The sequence below is a fragment of the Colius striatus genome, chromosome 3, assembly GCF_028858725.1.
Source record: "Colius striatus isolate bColStr4 chromosome 3, bColStr4.1.hap1, whole genome shotgun sequence".
NCBI classification, from domain to species: domain Eukaryota; kingdom Metazoa; phylum Chordata; class Aves; order Coliiformes; family Coliidae; genus Colius; species Colius striatus.
Genome location: NC_084761.1, coordinates 57,061,797 through 57,080,991, shown reverse-complemented (window position 1 = coordinate 57,080,991; position 19,195 = coordinate 57,061,797). Strand labels below are relative to the sequence as shown.

At 36.6% G+C, this 19,195-nt stretch overlaps 1 protein-coding gene across 3 annotated transcripts in view; it reads right to left on the bottom strand.

Annotated features, from left to right (window-relative positions):
- Positions 1-19,195, bottom strand: part of KLHL2 (kelch like family member 2) — a 59,709-nt gene that overhangs the window by 10,546 nt on the left and 29,968 nt on the right. For all 3 annotated transcript variants that reach the window (XM_061992595.1, XM_061992597.1, XM_061992596.1), the window contains 4 exons: positions 12,403-12,565; positions 3,108-3,217; positions 1,642-1,758; positions 245-394 (listed from right to left, as the gene is read on the bottom strand). In XM_061992595.1, coding sequence (XP_061848579.1) covers positions 245-394; positions 1,642-1,758; positions 3,108-3,217; positions 12,403-12,565 — 540 coding nt within the window. The remainder of the gene's footprint in view (positions 1-244; positions 395-1,641; positions 1,759-3,107; positions 3,218-12,402; positions 12,566-19,195) is intronic.

The following is a 19,195-nucleotide window of genomic DNA, read 5'->3' as shown; positions in this document are numbered from 1 at the left end:
AGCTCTCAAATGCTGAAAAATTTATTAAAAAAAAAAACTTCTTGGGGGAGCAGGTGTAGGTGGGAGACTAAAACATCAGTATCTAGGAGTATGTAATATAATGCTAATTACCTGTTGTATTTTGGTGATAAATAATTCTGGTATGAAAACTCACTGGAATAGCCCAAGTGATGGTCATGTTCTCATGAGATCTGTTAAAATGGAGTTTGAAGAATTAAGTACATAGGAAAAATAAGTGTCTTACTTTTGGAAGGCTAGCGGGTGTTCTCAATTTTGTTCGAGTGCTTTTCATCAATGCTCGTTGCTCAGTTGGCAGCAAGTGATACTTCATAGCTTCAATGAGGTAATCTTTACAAGCACTGCTGTTCTTAACCAATATTTCTTCTTCAACTCTCTGTTTATTAATAGAAGTTTAACAAGGTCTGAGCACGTTAAGCAAGTAAAACACAAATAATCTGAAATGTAATGAAACCGGTGTTATAACACACAAACACAGATTACTCTTATTATTTAGATTGTAGTTTAACCAGTTAGACGTGCATTTGTGTGGTGGCAATATCCAGCCACTGAAAAGAAAAGTTTGATTTTCTTAATTAGTAAGTAGAAGAAACAGTGTTAGGCAAGGTAAATCACTTTCTCACAATCAAGCACATCTCTTCATTTTTCAAATTGAGTACAGAATGCTTTAAGGGAGCTGGAGCAGTACAGCAGAATTTAACAAGCCACCACAATATCATCCCACAACAATAAGAAATCACAGCAGCAAACCAGAAAAAGGCACATATGCAAAACAAACTAAAAAAACCCCATGAAACAACCCACATATAGTGGAAAAAATTCATATAACAAAACCAGAATTTCTAAAATAAACTCCTACCAACCCGCTATTACATCTGCTATCACAGAATCACAGAATGGTTTGGGTTGGAAGGCACTGTAAAGATCACCTAGTTCCAATTCCCTGCAATGGGCAGGGACCCCTTCCAAAAGAATAGGTTGCTCCATGTTAATATTTATAATGCGATAATAACTTTAATGTTAATAATAATAATGAGTATCATTAATTCTTATTAATAATAGTTTATGTTATTACTATATAATAACATTAATACCAATGCTAATAGTGAACTGATATTTTTTATCTTAAAATATTTTATGTGACACCTAAATATTCAAAATTACCTTGTAAAATTTGAAAAAATGATTTATCTCTGAACCAGATAAAGAAATATTTCCTTTATTAGCAAGTCATAGGCAACTTAGACAATAGATTCAATTGTGATATTTAAAAACCACTTTTGAAAAGAAATGTTGTATCAAATATATTAAAAATTAAAGCTAAGCTGGTATCAGCTAATGAAATCATCAGAACTACTAGTGTAGCATGACAACTAGTGAGCCAAACAGACAATTTACTTTATACATGGCTACACAGCAATCCCTCATGTGACTCTGTGCATACATTTGTGCATGCGCATGTGCCATGATGGCTGTTTATTTTTATTATCAGTAACATACTACAATAAATTGTTGATTCAATTTAAAATTTTCCATCTGAAATGTACAAAATAAAAATACAAATCCCCCAAAAACTAACTGAAAAGTTTACATGCAGAAGAATTAGTATTCTGTTTTGCTTACCTGAACTAAGTATTCGCGGGAAAGCAAAGGGAGCCGAACATGCTCCATCAGGCGTGCCATTAGCTCCTGCCTCACGTCTTTGTCATGGTTTACCCATGCTATCACTGCTTCAAATACCTTCCAGGAAACAAACAAATACGAGCCCCCTGACTTAAAAATTCAGCAGTATGAAAATATCAGTGTGCCTCCAAAACAGTTTTTGCTTATAGTAAAATGCCTAATGTGAGAAAAGATGACAGCAGTTACAGCTCACATTACTTCCATATTTACTCCCTACAAAATTCTGAGGATGCAGTAGTCAGTGTCTTTTTATATCACTCCTCTACTGTTGTTTCAAGGATAGCTCCACTACATTGAAAAAATGTACAGAATAATTCAATTGTTACTGAAAATCCAATTAAATTAGGCAAACAAACAACACAACAGCAGGGATATTACAATCTTCACACTTTTTTTCCTTTCTGGAAAATGGACTGGCCACTTTATCATTGAAATTACTTATGAGTCTTACTAGGAGAAGCGATCCCAAGAGTAGTTTCTTCTTTATCGAAGAGCAGATTATCATAAACTACTGCATTAAGACCTCAGTTATTCTCCATAGAAACAGAATCCCATGTATCAAAATCAAAGAGATAAACACAGACCTTCAGATATTACAGGAACATGCTAGTTCTTGGATACAAAGTTTCAAAAAGGTTTTAACATGTAACCCTATCTAGCCACACAAACCAGTATTCAAACAAGCTTTGGTACAACTGTAATACTCTTTGGAAAAAAGAAAACAAGCATATTTTACATTGATCACAGGCGGATTAAGAAACAAATACATCTACAACCTGAAAACCATTAGAGGTTCAGAGAGATGACACTGGGCTCAATGAAGATCATAAAGTTTCAAGAAAGGTTTTAAAAGAGTAAGCTCTAGCTAAGGATGAGAAAATATGTATTTAAACTCAAGTTTGGTTATACCAAGCCAGCCATCTCTTTTGAAACCCACACTTGTTCAGTTAGGCTACACAGTCCATATATACATATCAAGTTTTAATACTTTTTTGAAACCGATGATGTTAAATTTAATGGATGGCATAATATTTGCTCTTCAAACTGCCATTTCTGAGTTATCTATTCCTTGGCAAACCAAACTCTGTGTCTGCAACAGCATATGTTCTGTATGTTCTGCTTGAAGATAAAATGAATTTTTCATTTAATTTACTTTCCATCTTTTCAAAGAACAAAGGGTTATGTGATTTAATAAAGTTTTATGATTTTTAAGAATTGATATTAATTTTCAACATCAGACTGACAGCACTTTTGGAAAAAATATCCTTTCAACATGAGCACAATACATGCCTAGTCTTACTAAGGAAACAAAGAACACATCCAAACAAGTGTACAAGAGCAGTAAGAGCAAATTTGCTCTCTCACCTAAAAGGATAAAAAGAACGCTGGGATACAGATGGTCTTACCTTCTCTTCTGAGGCAATCGTGAGCTTGTCACTGGATATAAGACTGCACACCTGCTCTACACCAAGATTGAGGTATTCTTCACTAAGTACGACATCAGAAAAGTGCTGTTCTGTTTGGAGGAAAAGTAGTACAGTGCTCAGTGTATCCCACAAAAAGCATTAAAGCAGCAGGGGAAAAATAGAGGAAGACAAGTCAATATGAGTGCTACTTGTCAAAAGCCTGGTCTCACAAACAGCTTTTCTATTTAAAGATTCTTAAAAACAATTGAAATATTAAAACACATACTACTAAAAGTAGCAATCATATCAATTTAAAAATTCCAGCATTGCTTTATCTCAGTGCTTATCCTTGACAATTACCTAAATATAATTTTGCTAATGTACAAAAATACAGATTAAAAAGATTCCATACAAAGAACATATCCTCAATGTCATTAACAAACATGTTTCGAGATGCAGATCAACATGAACAAGGGCTGAACCATTAGAACTAGCCAGCAGTTTTGCAGTCTAATTTAGCTCAAATGAAACAACACGTCTGGATTCTGTTGAATCTCTCACAGCTTCTCCAAGGTCATAAAATTATTTCCTATCACTATTTCCTATTCATCCTAACTCTACAACTTGTAGGAGTTGTGTAGTTTTCCTTCAGATTAGTCTTTTTTAATGCCTCAGGGCAAACAAAACTGGAAAAAATCAATGTTTTAGTTGTAGAACTGACATTTTATTTTAACATGAAGCATGTACCTTTATCAAGTTGTCATTCAGTTACTCAGTTTTCCACTCCCTTCCTTAAAATTGCTTAAATATCTGATGAATTTTACTACTTGCATATGGCAAATAGAAACTGAGAAAGGTAATTTGCACAAATTACTCATGGCAAACTCCAAATTTCAAGTTGCAGTGCCACAAAACAGCATGTCTGGCTCCACTTAGAAGGTGAGTGAGGAAGCAAGCAGAAAGGGGAAGCAGCATGCATCATCCAAATCTCAAACAAATCTGAGGTTCAGGATCCTTGGTTCATATTCCTTTGAGAAAGCTGATCCAACAGTGGGTTACATCCAACAGGATGCACTATGTAAACTAGAAATACCTGGTTGATTTCATAGACTTATATAAAAGCTTTGGTTTTTCTAAAGCTGATTTAGATTTATGACATGCTCTAAAAAGGAAGAGATTAGCATCTAAAGCACGTAAGTTGTGAATTTTCCAAGCAGTATAACAAATGTGAGGTTGTCTCCTATTTTCATGCTAGAAAGAGACCTGTACAAGAAAATCTGGGAAAAAAATATACATTAATAAAAACTAAGACTATTTACCTCTCTGCTTAAAGCATAAACAAGGCATGTGGCCATGAAGAGTGGGAAAAAAAAGAAGAAAATAAAACAAACTACTCATCCAGTATCTACAGGTTTATGTTCTCAAACAATACCTGGAAAAAAATTCTCATCTGAATGAATTACAGGAAAAAAAAAGATACTAGATTGCTATATAAACTTTTGTCATTAGAAAAAAAAGAGGTAAGGTGAAATCACTCATATCAAAAAACAGATCCTCTTGTTGTCAAGGAGACCATCTTAACTGATGGATAGACAGCCTTACGGTAGAAGCCAATTGAAACCACAACTAAATGGATTATACAAAAAAAAATTAGAAACCGAAAAAGAACAAGGAAATGCAAACCCACCAATTAAATCCACCAATGGCAATTTATCTAAAGCTGTTCAAGTGTTGAAGATAGAAGGCACTATTATATATAATAATAATGCTTACGAAATTCAAATTTTTTTCTTGCTTTTAACAAGAAAGATATCAGCATCTTTGAAATAATAATATGATTAGGTACTAAGGGTTACAAAAATCCCACTTAGGTCCTCTTTTTCCAATAATTATGAGGGAAAAATAGTATTTTTTTTTTTACTTCTGTGTTAGGTTTGTATTATCCCATATTATAATGTTCACATCCTGAAAGCTTCAATAATCTGGAGATATTAACATCAAACATCATGAAATGTGATTAAATATTTAATGCATTTCTCCCCTGTAAAATCTCAAATTACCTTGGTTTTTATTTGTTACATTAGGTAACACAATACTTTCTTCATGAACATCTCATAGATATGCAAACAGACCTATTCAGCTAGAAATTTTCATGAGAGAATACACTTTTTTTTCCCCCAAAGTGAGAATTTTCAACACAGTATCCAACTTCAATCAATTCATACTGGAATCCTGCCCATCTTCTCGCTACTTCACCCAGACATTGAAGCCAGCTGGCTCCAGAGTTAGACTGCCTGGAAACAAGCTGCCTTAGGAGCTGCAGAGGCTTGGCTCCAAACTTCCCACTTCCCAAGCAAGTAGAATTCTACTTCTTTATTATCAAAACTAAAATTTGCTTTTAAAGAAAAATCCCTTCCATTTTAAGATATTTCTAAAATATCTGTTCCAATTGCATATGAAAACCAGATTTTTACATTTCTGCCAACAGATAGAGACAGTTTCTATCTAAATAGCTAAAGATCTGTCCTTGTCTGCCCTGTACCAGTAGGATGGGACTTCAGCTTCAGGGGCAAACTAAAAGGTCAAAAAAAGTAATTTCTTAATAACATGAAAGAGGCTGGTAACAAATTCTTTGAAAGTACAATAAATGATGCCAGGGTAGAGAGCACAGGAAGATAATAGGAGCTGTAAATGTACCACTTCTTCATACTTTTCATTACGAGTCTGGAGATGTGTATTACACATGCACATGGCAGCAGTAAGCACTTGACATACCTCTTCTATCCAACAGGCACATGGTCTCGTAGGCCATAAAGATATTGATACTAACTTCATATTTTTTGATTACATAGAAAGGAAAGCTACATCTGAAATCTGCACAGGACATTTGATGATATAAACATTTGTGGATTAATTCACACACTCCGTTTTGCTCATTTATATACCTGCAGTCAGATCTTCTCTGGCTTAAATTGCCTCTACAAAATGAAACAAATAAGTACAGAAACAAAGGTCTGCTGAAGTTCCCTCAGATTAAAAGCCTTTCAGAGTATCATGGTGGCCAAAACTCAAAGTCTGTAAACACATCTTCCCCTTTTTGTTTTAGGACAGTAGTTGTTGTCAGTGTGTGTCTCTGCGTACAACATTGCTGAAGACTGCCTGCATTTCTGTTCCATCATTAACTGGATTCAGTAATTTATTATCATTTTTCTGAGGTGCTCCAGCAGCTGATGACACTTAATATCCATTTCCAGAAATCTTTTTAACATTTTGTACACTGTCAGAGATCTCCCAAAGATCTTCCCAAAGCCACATTAACATGTATGAAAAACATGGCCGGAGCTTATCAGTGCTAGAAGCTGCAGCTGGAAAAAAAGAAAAAAAACCCCTCTCATATTCTCTAGGTCTTTTAATGACAGTAATCCAATGTATATTGGTAGGTGAAAAAACACCACAATCAAACATACCGAGTTTTATGTGTCTTTTGTCTGGCTTAGGCCAACTATTTCTACTCTACAAAACAGATATTTTTTATAAACTAAACTGAGTATTTTCATCTTTCTGACAGGATAATGCTCTAAAACCAGCTGGACTTTCCAGAAATGCAGCTTCTTTCTGAACTGATAACCTCTTGTTTTAGAGCAATCAAAGCACGGGAGCTTGTAAAGATCTAAACTTTACGTTCGCTTAAAAAAACAATGACCGTTGCTCAAGCAGATGAAACAAAAAAACCACTACCCTAATTCTTGCTAAATATAATTATTTCTTCAATTCACAATGTCACATTGTGATTTTTTTTTTGGCTTGGGACAAAAGGTCTTTGCTAATGGCCTAACATAACGCACTTGTCAAGAAGGAACCCCAGCCTTATTACAGAGGGACAGACACAAGCTGTCTCACAGTTGGAGAACCAGAAGCAGCTAAACATTGCAGAATCTTTTTTTTTTAAAAATTCTGATCTACTTGTCAATTTTTTGTTTGAATAACAGCTTTTGAGAACACCATGAAATTCATAGCAGCCAAGGTAACAGCAGCGTAGCAACAGACGTTGCTACTCAGAATAGAATTGTAAGAATGATTCAGATAATCATGTCCTTTCAATCTCATGCATGTGAATGTATACGAGAATAGTCTGAAGAAGACATGTATGCTTTCCAGTCTGGTCAGGTCCCTAAGTTTTAGACTCAGAGCACCAGAATCACCCACAGTAAAGCAATCCCTGCTTCACAACACATGCTAAGATTCCCTAACAAAAATTTGTTTGACATCTCCTTGGCATGATGCTAAAAGCCAAGCTGGTCCTCAAAAAACACTTCTTCCACAGGTAATCCAATGTTTTCAAATACCATGCTGGCTTATATGGTGAGTGGAAGTATATTGTTACCTATTGGTTTTAACAATCTATCTGCAGGCTGTAAATAATGTTATGGCAACTATAAAATGCACCATATTCTCAGGAAAAATTATTTTGTGAACATTCTAGAAGGTGACACATAAGAAGTATCCCAGACAAAAACTGAAGATAGTCCAGTAGTGCTCATGCCACATACTGTTTGTTGGAATCCTCGCACAAGAAAGATGAGAGGCCTCATCTGCACACAGTCCCTGACTGTGGAAGCTCAACAAGACCCAGAGCAGGACTGCTTTCTGGAAGACCATGAGAACAGGGAGCACCTCAGAAAATTTGACTGCAACAGAAACTCATTCCAAGTCATCTGTATCAATTGTTTGCTGTTTCCAGAAATCTTTATAGGCATTGTAGATGCATGTAAACAACTCACCCACATTATAAAAATCTCACACTCCACTACAGGAGGACCAACCAAACTATAGGATTGTGAAGCTCCAATTTTAAGGAAAGTTGGGTTTTTAGTCCCACTGGAAGGAAGTTCCAGAGTTTCATTTTGCTAATAACTTCTGATCTACGCTGGCATCCATTTGCTTTTATGCTATCACTATCCAATAGCAGAAGTATCTCCCTGCCTCTTTTGTCTTAAATATAAAAAAGTAACTGTAACAAAGTAAAGATTGGGAGAAGTTAAACATCCAAATGCTTTTTGTTCTCTTTATCGTGGAAATATTTTCAGTGCTTTTTCAATCTAATAATCCTCTTCTGTACTCATTCTAGTTTCTGGAGACTTAATCCCCAAATGTCTGCTCCTGGAAGTTCAGCTGTCTATGATACAAGGCCTCATTTTTAAATAGTATAGCCACCTATCTTTGACTCAGACTTTCGAGAAATTTTTTTCACTCATAAGAAAGAGCTTTGACAAAGTACAAAGTGCCATTTGAGATAATATGTGGAAAGAGAAGCTATGATGGCTGAGATACAGGCAGCAAGAAGCTTGAAAAGTCAAGTGGAAAAACATTGACCTGAAAAGGTATAAAACTGTACAGAAGAAAACTAGGGAGTTAGGAGACAGAAATCCATCAAGAATGACAATCAGTCTGTTCCAAGGAGAAATGAAGGCCAACCCTTCTTTCCTCAATGCTTCTACCAGGAGTACTGAGCATGATGGTGCTCAGCCTAGTAGCTTGCAAGTCCCAGCTGAGACCAACAAATATCTTCCTTCTGCTTTTCACTTGTCTTATCCTACTTGCAGTTTCTCTGAGCACAGCAACAAATGCCTGAACAAAACACAACCACAGAATGATTTAGGTTGGAAAAGACCTTTAAGATGACGGAGTCCAACGTTAACCCAGCACTGCCATGTCCACCCCCAGAGAGAGAGGGGTTACTAGTTTGATGCAGTTCCTGTGGTCTCAATTTAATTAATATTGCACTCAAGGTCTTGTCAGGATCTCAGGTTTTATATGTCTCAGAAGTAATCTACATAAATATTAGCTTCAGCTACAAAACTGAACAAAGATTGTTTAGAAGTAACTGAAGTAATTTAGAAGTTACTAAGCAACAGTCGAAATAGAAGTTGGAAAAATAATTCAAAATTCAAAATTAAGCAATGGCTGTATCAAAACGTGCTCCATAAAATATCAAGTATCTTGTGGTGGTTTAGCCCCTGCTACCAAAAAACCTGGCCCAGGTAAAACCACTGTATATCTGAACATCAATTCTATTTAATAAGTGTACACGTTGCTTCCTACTTCATGAAAGACAAAAAATATAACAGCTTTTTGGATTTAATATTACTCAAAGACAAAAAGATTTCATTAAAGGTTTTTTGCATAACAACCTAAATACAGTTATCACAAAGTCATTGCCATGTACACATTAGAACTTCAAGTAAGGTAAGCATTGCAGAAGCCAGTACTTTCAAAACCAACTTGATTTTTTAAAAAATTGATATACAAATAATTTGAATACAATTTCACTAGACTAAAAACTTCTGAATATGGCTGATTTGCATACCTCAGTTTCACACTTAAGACAGCAACCAAGGATTATTTGACAGACACCTGATCATATGAATTTGCTGCATTTCTGTCTTATTTGAAATACTATAATCTCCTGGAAGTGGGCAAAAAAAATATAAAATGTCTATACTAAGATATGTTTTCTAGAAATTAAGGTAACTGAAAGCATTCTTCAAAATCCTCCTTTTTTTGAGGTCTGAAATTCCTCAAGCCAATAAAAAGCCCATTATTTGGACCCAGACATATGAATTGAAGCACTTAGTTCTCTACTACAAGAAAAACTTCTGTGTTAACTCTATAATAAATGTTAATGATCCTAACTGCTCACTGTACATTCTAGAAATTTATGAAAGTAATATAATCATATGATTTCTTTTTTTTCTGTAGCCTTATCAGGATATTTCATTTTTCATTCTCTTTTCTCTATTGATCTTGTACTAAGCCTGGCAGAGTGCTGGGGATTAAGGAAGGCAGCATAGAGAGTGCAACGCAAGGAAGTAGCTCACGCTCTCATTATGCACAGAATATTTATCTCAAAAGTAAGAACAGAGTGTGCATTTCTTTAGAATTCACCACACAGATACAGCAAAGTTGAGCTGGCAAAGTGGAAATTCACATTTCTGAAGGAATGTGACAGAAGTGAAAGATGATTTGATTATAGAGGAAAGAGAAGGTTAGTTCCAAGCACAAAAGTAGTAGGAAATAAAGATTCAAATGGGGGCAATTCTGCTGAACTGGCAAAGCAAAGGATGAGAAGTTGGAATTTGACCCAGAGGGAAAAATAATATTGCAGAAGTAGTAAAATGACCTTAGCAAACAGAGAACCAACAGAGGAATACACAGCTGAGTTGCTTGAGAGAATGGCAGATGAGAGTTTTAACTGTCAAGTTTACAAATCTGAAGTCATGAGTGGCAGAGAAAGACAAGGAGAAGGGAAAGATGTTTAGATGGAAAGCAATTCAGTTTTGCTGAACCTAAAGTAGAAATGAAACGCCTGAGAGAAACTGAAGAGACAGGAAATGACCTGTGACTGTGCAGACAGTGCAAGAGGCACGTGAGGAGGCATACCTGAGAGTCATTCTCAACCTCTGACAACTCATGACATCTGAATTTCCAAACAAATTGATCCTACTCTGGATATTCACTGTCAAAGCTCTAATCAAAATATACCCATTTTCTGGGTGGTAAGTTAAAACCTATAAAAGAGTGGGGTTCGTCCCCTACAAAAGCTTCCATTGAAAAGTAATCCCTCAGTATAACATCTTCAATCTCAATTGAAACATCAAGATCCCAAGGCATTCTACACATAAAACCTTAAGAGCATTGCTACTTGAACAAATTAAAAGTTACAGTGTAACATTTGGTTACAATGTCATGCTACAAACTTAGAAGCTTACATATCATTCTATTTACTTTTTAGTACATACATTACACAACCTTTCTTGGCATTAAGAGCAGTCAAACAAAGTTTTAAACCACAATGTTAAAAACTACCAATTTAGTAATACTTTCTCTGAAGCCACACGTGTATCAATTTCCAAGAAAATTTGCAACGGACAGAAAAATCAAGTATTTTAGCCTTCACAGATTCATAGAAATGTAAGCTAGAAAGAACTTCAAATCATCTAAATCACATCTGTGTGCAGAACCAGATCAACCTCAATCAGAAGTTAGCCTAACCATATTTTTTACAGTTGCCTAAGTGTGGAAAGTCTGTAAGTTCCACTGACAGCTTGCCTGATCTCTGCTACTTGTACAGTTAGATGTTTCCTTCATGTATGAAACAAAGCTTTAAAAATACCTCAGAAGTGAAGCTTACTCACTCTCAGTCACTTCTACGCACAGGAAGACTTGCATTCTTTCTTATCCTTCTAGCCTTTTGGTTTCTTGACTGAAAGGACTCATAGTCTTTGTCCTAGGTCAGTCTGTTTTCTTAATATGTTCATGTTAGATGTCGTTGGATTTGCTTCAGCTTGTTTGCATCAAAGTTTCGTTTTGCATTTTTCCCACCTAAGGTCTCATCAGTGTCAAGAAAAATGGAGTAATTATTCTCCTCTCTCCCTCAGATACAACACTACCGCTACTTCACCACAAAATTAGAATTGCTTTTTCATTCACAATAACAAGCAAAATGAGAACCTGGTTATAAAAAGTGTCAAGCCTTGACATAAGCCAGGTTTCCTACAGATATAACTAAGAGTCTTCAAGATGACCATGACAACTTACGTTTATTAATATAATTAAGAATTCTATGAACAGTTTTTTCCAGAAAAAAAAAAAAAAGAAACAATCCAATGGCAAGTGCTCTTTGCAAGGAAAGTCGAATTTTGTTGGTTGGGCCATATGGTTACTTAGAAGATGCACCTCTACTTTCCTTCTTTTGTCGAGACTAATAGCCTCTACTGTAAGATACCCCTTATAGTAGGAAATTTCAAGTCTTGGCTAGATGAGTAGGGTTTTCAGAAGACAAGCTGATACACAACACTTAAAGCATGTTTCTTGCTTCTTAGCAAGTGCAATACAGGGGCTACAGAGAGTCTCCCTCCATGCCCTCATCTTTTTCTCCCCATCTGCTTCCAGCCTTTGACAGAATTTTAATTCTTTCCCAATTTCCTCCCCTAACTGATGGTGCAAAACTTGAAAAGCAAGCTAGTTTCCTTCTGGATTACAAATTGCTTGGACACTGCGTGGCCCTGACATACTGCAGAAAGTGCCCCTTTGTGCTTATAACTATGTTGCAGACAGGGGACTATATTTCTCTTCAAGACTTTCACATCAAATGCACTCTTTGTCAGAAGACAAATGTCTGCAATATCCTGGATAAAACTGTTTCCTTTAGGTAGGGTTGGGTAGGCATGGAGCCTCTGTGTGTTTACTCAGACAAAAAGGCATCAAGCTATATGCTCTACTAATGACAACTTGCCTGCATATGTGTTGGCCTTGTTCAGGAGATCTGTGCATGCATGCATGTCAGCAAAAGCACGAATCCCCAGGCAGTTGATAGGATGAAGCTGGGATTCCAAAAATTCACAGCAAGTCCTTTTCACATCCTGCAGTTGCAAGAGGCCAGCTGCTGGGAGCAGTACCTGTAAGAAGCAACAGGTGGTTAGTACCCAATTCAATTCTGCACTTACACAAGAGTATTCTCAGTATCAATAGACAAAAAAAAATAATGCATTAAAAAAATTAAAACCTAAAACAGAAAAAAATTTCAGCATTATGCTACTGAAGAACTTAAAACCCAATATTAACATGATTTTACCTCCCTGCAAATACCATTTAAGATTCACAATAACAAGCTACATCTCTGTCACTGTGTCTATCCTTCCACAGATTACAATTCTCACATTTTATGCAGAATTTTCCCAATACTCATCCACAAGTTCCTTCTTACTCTTCTCAATAATCCATATAATTTCCAAACTTTCAGAATTAGATATTTCTTGAAATCAAAATTTTCTAGACCATGATAGAATATGTAAATCTTGTTTGCATGCAAGCACTGGACATTGTACCATTTTCCAGCATCAATAACAAGCATCTCTATTCAACTGATTCCAGTATGGATGCAATTTAGCTTAGAAAGAAGTCTGCAACCTTCTTGGAAGAATAACAATTCAGGCATTTAAAAGCCTGAGCATGTAAGATATTCTGTAACTCATTCAAAATCTGTATGAGTAAGGATTCTGTGATTCTGTGATACTTGGCCTTTAACAAAGCAAGCAAAAAATAAAGAACAATTAAAAAAATTGTATAACATCCATTTTATTTACCCATTAAAACTTAAAGATGAGATAGATATGTGAAAACCATTTTTCTCTTTCTCAAGCCATTAATCCCCAATTTGAAGAAATAATCTGCTATAGTCTCCCTTTTACACATTTGGCTATAAATGTAAACAGCAAAAAATAAGGATCATATATTTAGCATGAGTTTGCTTTCCATATCAATTGGCTATGAAAAAGCAATGAAGGAAAAACACAAATAGGATTGCACTGAAACACACAAACTGCTGCTGAGCAAAATAACTAAAAACTAGTTTAAATCTTAGACACCTTGAAAATACCATCTAAGTCTGACAAAATAAATGGAGAAGATCAGTATGTAATAGGCACAAGTGTCAGTCACATGATTTGAAACCAATTTAGTAATCTTAAAGGTTACTAATGACAAGGTTAAAACAGTACAGTGAAGTCATTTTATTTTAGCATATGTTTATGAAAATGTGAAGATAATATTAGTAATATTACTTCTATTACTAGAACTACAATATTGTTAGGTATATTAGGGGCAGGGGACAGAACAATGTCCCCTTAGTTCAAAGGGAAATGGTGTGTGACCTGCTGATTCATCCTGACTCACACAAGTCCATCAGACTGGATGAGATCCACCCGAGGGTGATGAGGGAGCTGGCGGAGGCCACCCTCCATCATCTACCAGCAGTCCTGGCTCACCGGGAAGGTCCCAGCAGACTAGAGGATGCAAGTATGACCCCCAACTACAAGAAAAGTCAGCAGGAGGATCCTGGGAACTACAGGCCTCTCAACCTGACCTTGATAACGGAGAAGGCTGTATGGAGCAGATCATCCTAAGCACCATCATGAGGCATATATGTGCAATTAAGAGTTCAGGCCCAGTTGGCATGGCTTAACGAAAAACAGGTCTGCCTGACTAACCTGATCTCCTATGACATTGGCTTAGTGGATGAGGGAAAGGCTGTGGATGTGGTCTTCCTGGACTTCAGTAAAGCCTTCGACACAGTTTCCCACAGCACTCTACTGGAGAAAATGGCTGCTCACAGCTTGGATGGATCTACTCTGAGATGGGTGGAAAACTGGCTGGATGGCCAGGCCCAGAGAGTGGTGGCAAATGAAGTTAAATCCAGTTGGCAGCTGGTCACCAGTGCTGTTCCCCAGGGCTCAGTGTTGGGGCCTGTTCTGTTTAACGCCTTTATCCATGAGGGGATTGAGTGCACCCTCGGACCTGAGAGTGTTGATCAACAGCTGTCTAAACAGTGTGCCAGCAGTGAGCCCAGATGGTCAAGGAGGCCAATGGCATCCTGGCTTGCATCAGAAATAGTGTGACCAGCAGGACCAAGGAAGTGATTGTCCCCCTGTACTCAGCCCTGGCGGGGCCACACATTGAACACTGTGTTCAGTTTTGGGCCACTCACTACAAGAAGGACACTGAAGTGCTGAGTGTATCAAGAGACAGGCAACGAGGCAGGTGAAGGGTCTGGAGAACGAGTCTTGTGAGAAGCAGCTGAGGGAACTGGGAATGTTTAGCGTAGAGAAAAGAAGTCTGAGAGGAGACATGATCGCTCTCTACAACTACCTGAAAGTGGGCTGTAGTGAGGTGGGGGTTGATCTCTCCAGTAATGAATGATAGGACAAGAGGAAATGGCCTCAAGTTGTACCAGGGTTTAGATTGAATGTTAGGAAGAACTTTTTCACTGAGAGGGTTGTTAAGCATTGAAACAGGCTGCCCAGGGAAGTGGTGGTGGAGCCATCATCCCTAGGGATATTCACAAGATGCATAGATGAGGTGCTGAGGGACATGGTTTAGCAGTGGGCTTGGTAATGTTAGGTTATTGGTTGGACTTGATGATCTTAAAAGCCTTTTCCAACCATAATGATTTTATGATGCTATAGCAGCAAGTGGATAATTCATTTGATAGTGAATTCTAGGATACATATGATCATGGAATTACCAAAAATCAGGGACAGAAATCTAACACAAGTATTTATCCACACAACTTGTCCCAACGATGCAAACATTTCACACCTGCTTACAAACTCCATAGCTAATTTCAATTCAGCCTCAGGTAATTTTAGGCCTGTTATCAGTAAAAGTTGAGGAAATAACTCTGAGAACAATCCTTAACTACTTAAATAGATTCATCAGAAAAAAAATCTGTAAAATAGTCATCAAATCAGTACACAAAGTAGAAAGGTGAAATTTGAGAATGATGTGCAGGATTTAACATTTGTATGCACAGTCACACTGATACTTGTTCACTCATATGAACAGTAAAGCAATGTTACAAGAAATAGATTACTCTTCATTATGGAAAAACTACATCCGTTTTTAAATCATTGTAATTGAGTTTGTAAAGTCAAAGATTTCAATACATTTTAGTTATCAGACAATAAGATATTTCAATCTAAATACATTTATGTCTATTCTGCCACTAAAAATGAAAAGAGGCAAAGTGCATTAAATTTATTCCATTGAAATTACACATTGGGCTTTGGTTACCTGGCAACAAGAGCTGTGATAACATCTAGCTATTTTCATTTGTACCTATAGAACTGTTAGCCTGGAAGCTGTTAACAACCTGCATTTAAAATTACAGTTTAATCACAGGCAGATTCACTATGGTGAAGCCAGGGACAGAATTACTTAGGGGGAAAAAAAGAGACAAAACCAATCCAAACTCCTCTCAAACACATTAAAAAAGACTATACTAAAACTGCAGTACAGATTAAGTTTAACTGCTGCTGCTGCTAAACTAGGATATAGATCAGATTTATTTCCAAAAATAGCCAGTAGGGGGTATCCTAACTTTCCTTTAAAGATCAAAAATACTTAAATATGCATAACCACTTTGTACTGCAAGAAACGCAGAAGAGAAAAAAGGAAACTATGAAAATGTATTCTCGTCACAGTAATGGTTGTTTTCATAACCAAAGAAACTGAACAGATTATTATTACAGATGGCAAGTAAGAAATTACATATTCTCTTTTTTTGTGTCAAAATCATCGTGATGAATCTTGGAATGACTGCTAGATTTCCTAGAGCAGATCATTTAACCCTTATAAGTCCTTGAAGATTGTTCCCTGGTTATCTCCCTTATGGGTCACCTTCTGGCCAAACAGACCTTTTGAACCCCACTGAGACACAAAGGACCGTGACCAGGTACAGATATTTGTTTTAAAGTCCACCTGCACCTGATATTGCTGTATCTCTCTGATAAATCAAAACATAGCACTATGTAGCACCAAGCATCTTCAAATCAGTAAATTTTCCATGAAAAACTAAACCATCCTCATAGACTGTCTAGAACCAGTTGGTCAGAGATGCTGTCCTAGAGCAACTCCACACCAGACAAGGGAATTCGTCCTACCCAATGACTGCTAGATGATCTAACGAGCATCTCTTCAGTTTATTCACTTCAAAAGTTTAGTGCCACACTCTTCTTCACACAGCTCCTTGCTCCCACAAGTTGGTCCCACTTTTATGCTATAGTATGCTTTATGCTTTTAGTAGCTGTCCCGCTACTTAAGAACAGAAGAACAAGTTCAATGGAAGAAGCCACCAAGATGATGGGATGGTTGAAACATGTAGTATCACAAGGAGAGGCTAAGAAAACTAGATTTGTTCAGCATGAAAGAGAAGACAAAGTGTAGATCTTATTAATGCACACAACTATCCAATGTGATGACTGAGAAGATTGAGCCAGAGTGTTCTTGAAGGAACATAGCAGTGGGACAAGAGGCAAGTAAAAACACAAGAAAATCTAACTGGAAAAAATAATTACATTGTTTTCTGTTATTCTGTGGGTTTGTTTTATTGTTTTATAAACCATGAGGGTCATTAAGAAGCTACAGAATCTCCACACTTGGAAGATACTCAAAATTCAGTGGATAGGCCTCTCAACTTGCTCTAACTGTATCTGCTTTTAAAAAGTTCAATAAAAAGTAAAACTTAAATTGACTAAAGATTTTATCTGCTAACATAAATCAATTTGATCCAGTGATTTTATATCAATCCATGCTATCATCTTTGCACTCCTCTTTGTACCGATAGACTCTTCTAGTCAGAACCTAGCATGCTACCTGCATTATGAAGATGTTTAATGCAATATTTTCACCTCCGCTATTTTTAAATTTCCTGGAATTTGTTTAAGATTTCTGGCACAAATTATTGACCAAATTCAATTTGACAACTGCCAACAATGCATTAGGATTAGTATAATATCAATATCAAAACAACAAAAGAATATATTGCATGTTTCAGGAACAAGAACCCACAACATAAACAAAATAAAGATTTCTCAGAAAATGGAAGTACTCTGTAAGCAAACACACCAATAAAAATTAAAGCACTGCGCACCAAGAGAATTGAATCATGTGTTAACTAAAATAGGTAAAAAAAAAATTTAGCACATGGAGAGGAAAGAAAACAAATCTGTAACACTAGGAAAGAGACTAACCTAGGAAAACAGATGTGTGAGAATCCAAGCACAGTACAGTGAAACATAGAAGCACACAGGAAAGCAAGTTACATCCTTCCTAACTGCAGATATTCCATATTATCAGGTATGACATTAAAATGAAATCACTTTCAGAGAGCAGCAGTTATGTCAATGCCTGTCATAAAACAAATCTTGAGGAAACACAACAAAGTTTAGTGTCTGTTTCGGCAAACTAAACTCCTTTGCTCAATGTTTACACTATCACGGCAGTAAGAAGGAGAAAACAAAAATAATGGTCAAGGACCATACAAAGTATCTTATTTTTTTATTCTCATCTACATGCTTCTGTGCAGTAATTAAAACTGTGGTTTGTAACTGAAACGTATTCTACTGAAAGTTCTAGTAAAATCATTCAGCACTACATTGAAATTATGCTATTTCTTACTATGCATACAAAACAGTCTAAAAGAGATAAAAATATTTTAACACTTTCATCTCTGGAATAAAATGTAGAAGCTCCAATTCTGGAAAATTCAACCTTTCTAGCATTTCTGTATGAACAACGTGTGCAAGTGAAGTGCACTGTTCCAATATTACAACACACAAATAAGATGCTGCACTGGATTTGAAGATGTGCATAAGCTGCCAGTTTAGAATATGATACCATGTATCCTCTATACTCTCTGGTTATCTTAACATCCTTGACTTCATAGGCTATTGCACAGTGAAGATCTGAATATATACATTTATCCTTTAGCTTAATGAGCACAATCCAACCAAAAATCAGGTGCAGGTGGCAGTTTTGTACCATCAGAGGAAGGAATCAGACTGCTAATCAAAATACAGTCCTATTCCTTCACATTCCTTTAATATTTGTCATGGTTTAACTGCAGTCAGCAGCTGAGCACCCTGCAGTCACTTGCTCACTCCACTCCCAGCATTGGGATGTGGAGGACAATCGGGGTGGGGGGGAAATCAGTAAAACCCATGGGTTAAGTAAGTATAGTTGAGTAATTAGAATGAAATAAAATGTAACAACAATAATCATAAAATATATGATAATAGCAGTTATAATTAATATAACAAAGGAATTTTTTAAAATGAAATCCAGCCACCCCTAGCAGTGATCTGCCCCTCACATCTCCCCCAGTAGATACTAGACATGACATCTTGTGGTATGGAATAGCTCTTTGGCTAGTTTGGGTCAGCTGCCTGCCCATGTTTCCACCCACTTTCTTGTGCCCACCCAGCCCATTTGCTGGCAGGGCAGGGTGAGGAGCAGAAAAGGCCTTGACTCTGTGCAAACACTGCTCAGCAGTAATGAGAATATCCCTGTTACCATCAATGCTGGCTTTAACACAAATGTAATACACAGCTCTGTACCAGCTGCTAGGAAGAAAATGAACTCTATCCCAATTGAAACCGTGACAGTGCTAGACACAAACTGGAAGAGCAGCATTTCAACTGAAAAGCAGCAAATAATCATGATATAGTGTAATATATTGAATGACTCACAAA